Source organism: Triticum dicoccoides, unplaced genomic scaffold, assembly GCF_002162155.2.
Source record: "Triticum dicoccoides isolate Atlit2015 ecotype Zavitan unplaced genomic scaffold, WEW_v2.0 scaffold138556, whole genome shotgun sequence".
Lineage (NCBI taxonomy): Eukaryota > Viridiplantae > Streptophyta > Magnoliopsida > Poales > Poaceae > Triticum > Triticum dicoccoides.
In genome coordinates, this window is record NW_021198129.1 from 1308 (window position 1) to 2801 (window position 1494).

Consider the following 1494-nt stretch of genomic DNA (forward strand, 5'->3'; position numbering starts at 1 on the left):
TGCCAGTAGTTGCATTTGTTTGCAACTATTTAAATGTAAAAATCAAATTCTACTGATCTAGATAAATTTGTCAAACAGGAGGTTGAACAAGTGAGGAAAATTTGGGGGACACGTTGAATGGCGTCCGTCCGACCGGCTGTCCGCGAACAAATTTGAATCGTGTCCTTGGGTATTTGATAGCGTCCCTTTGATTATCCATGTTGGAGATGCCCTAACTTACTGTGCTAACATGTTGGAGATTTGACACGAATGCTCGCATATGTTGAATTTGTTTCAGGTTCTTCGACCCTATTCTTTCAGCGATATAGCATGCCCGTCAACTATGAGGTTTCTGACAACTTCGTCAATCTTAAGATCTGCTGGTTCAGTGCCTCGGAAGAGCTAAGCCTAGAAATTGCAGTGAAAATAGGGGCACTAGTGGCTTAATGCAAAAAGGGGTCCCTAGTACTAGAAGTGATGCACCACGAACGAACCTCTGAAAGAAGGAATTGGAGTGGAAATTTCGTGTATGAATCAATGACATGCAGCTAGTGGTTGCATATGGGTACAGTACGTAGGTACGCCATGATAAGGCATTGACTTGACTTGACTTGAACAACCCGGCCTATTGAATTCTATCTATAAATAACGTCCGGCATCTTGGTTCCGGAGCAGAAAACAAGCAAGCAGCCATAGCCTTCTCATCCAAGAACTACTGCTACTAGGGCACAAACCCTCCCAACTAGCGACCGATCTCACTCAAAACAAGCAGCCGATGTCGACATATGGGGTGAAGGTTGGTATGTTTGGTGGGTCAAATGGTGATGTCTACGACATCACCGAATTGACAAATTCTGCGCCGCCAAGCCTTAGGAGCTTGGAGATTTGGAGCACGTCAGGCCACGAAGGGATCATCAACGCCATATCCTTCACCTTCGTCGACAGCAAAGACAATATGAACAAAGCAGGTCCATGGGGCACCCCGCTTCCTGGCCTGAAGAGCAAGGTACCCCCTCCACGTCAAAATATATATTGTGCATATTAGCAAGTTGGATTATTACATATCTCTTCTCGGTGATAACTAACTCCGGGTAAATGGACAATCTCTTGATACATGTTTAACCGTTAGTTATTTCTCTTGATTATGTGTACGTGCAGACTATTCACTTGACAAACGTGCGTATCACCGAGCTGTCTGGCTACACCTACGGCGGATACATCACCTCGCTCACCTTTCGCACCACCGACACCCAAAAGCACCATGGCCCGTTCGGAAAAGTGAGGCCGAAAGCCGGCGTCGACACCCATTTCCGCATCCCCCTCATGAACGGTTCTATCGTCGCCTTCTGCGCCCAAGCCGACGACTACCTCAGCGCCATTGGTGCTTATCTGAAGATCTGATTGACCCATCATATGTATGATCTACATATGATTCGGTTCGCTAGCTACCAAGACTAGCTAGAAGGTTACTTTGTGTGTGTGTGTGCACGCGCGCATGTACGTCGTTGTTCAATA

General features: G+C 46.5%; 1 protein-coding gene across 1 annotated transcript; it reads left to right on the forward strand.

Annotated features, from left to right (window-relative positions):
• Window positions 1-668: 668 nt before the first annotated feature.
• On the forward strand, window positions 669-1475 carry LOC119343725 (protein GOS9-like). The gene is made up of 2 exons (XM_037614532.1): window positions 669-985; window positions 1138-1475. The coding sequence occupies exons 1-2, from the start codon at window positions 755-757 to the stop codon at window positions 1378-1380; spliced, it is 474 nt and encodes a 157-aa protein (XP_037470429.1). The 5' UTR covers window positions 669-754; the 3' UTR covers window positions 1381-1475.
• The last annotated feature ends 19 nt before the right edge of the window (window positions 1476-1494 follow it).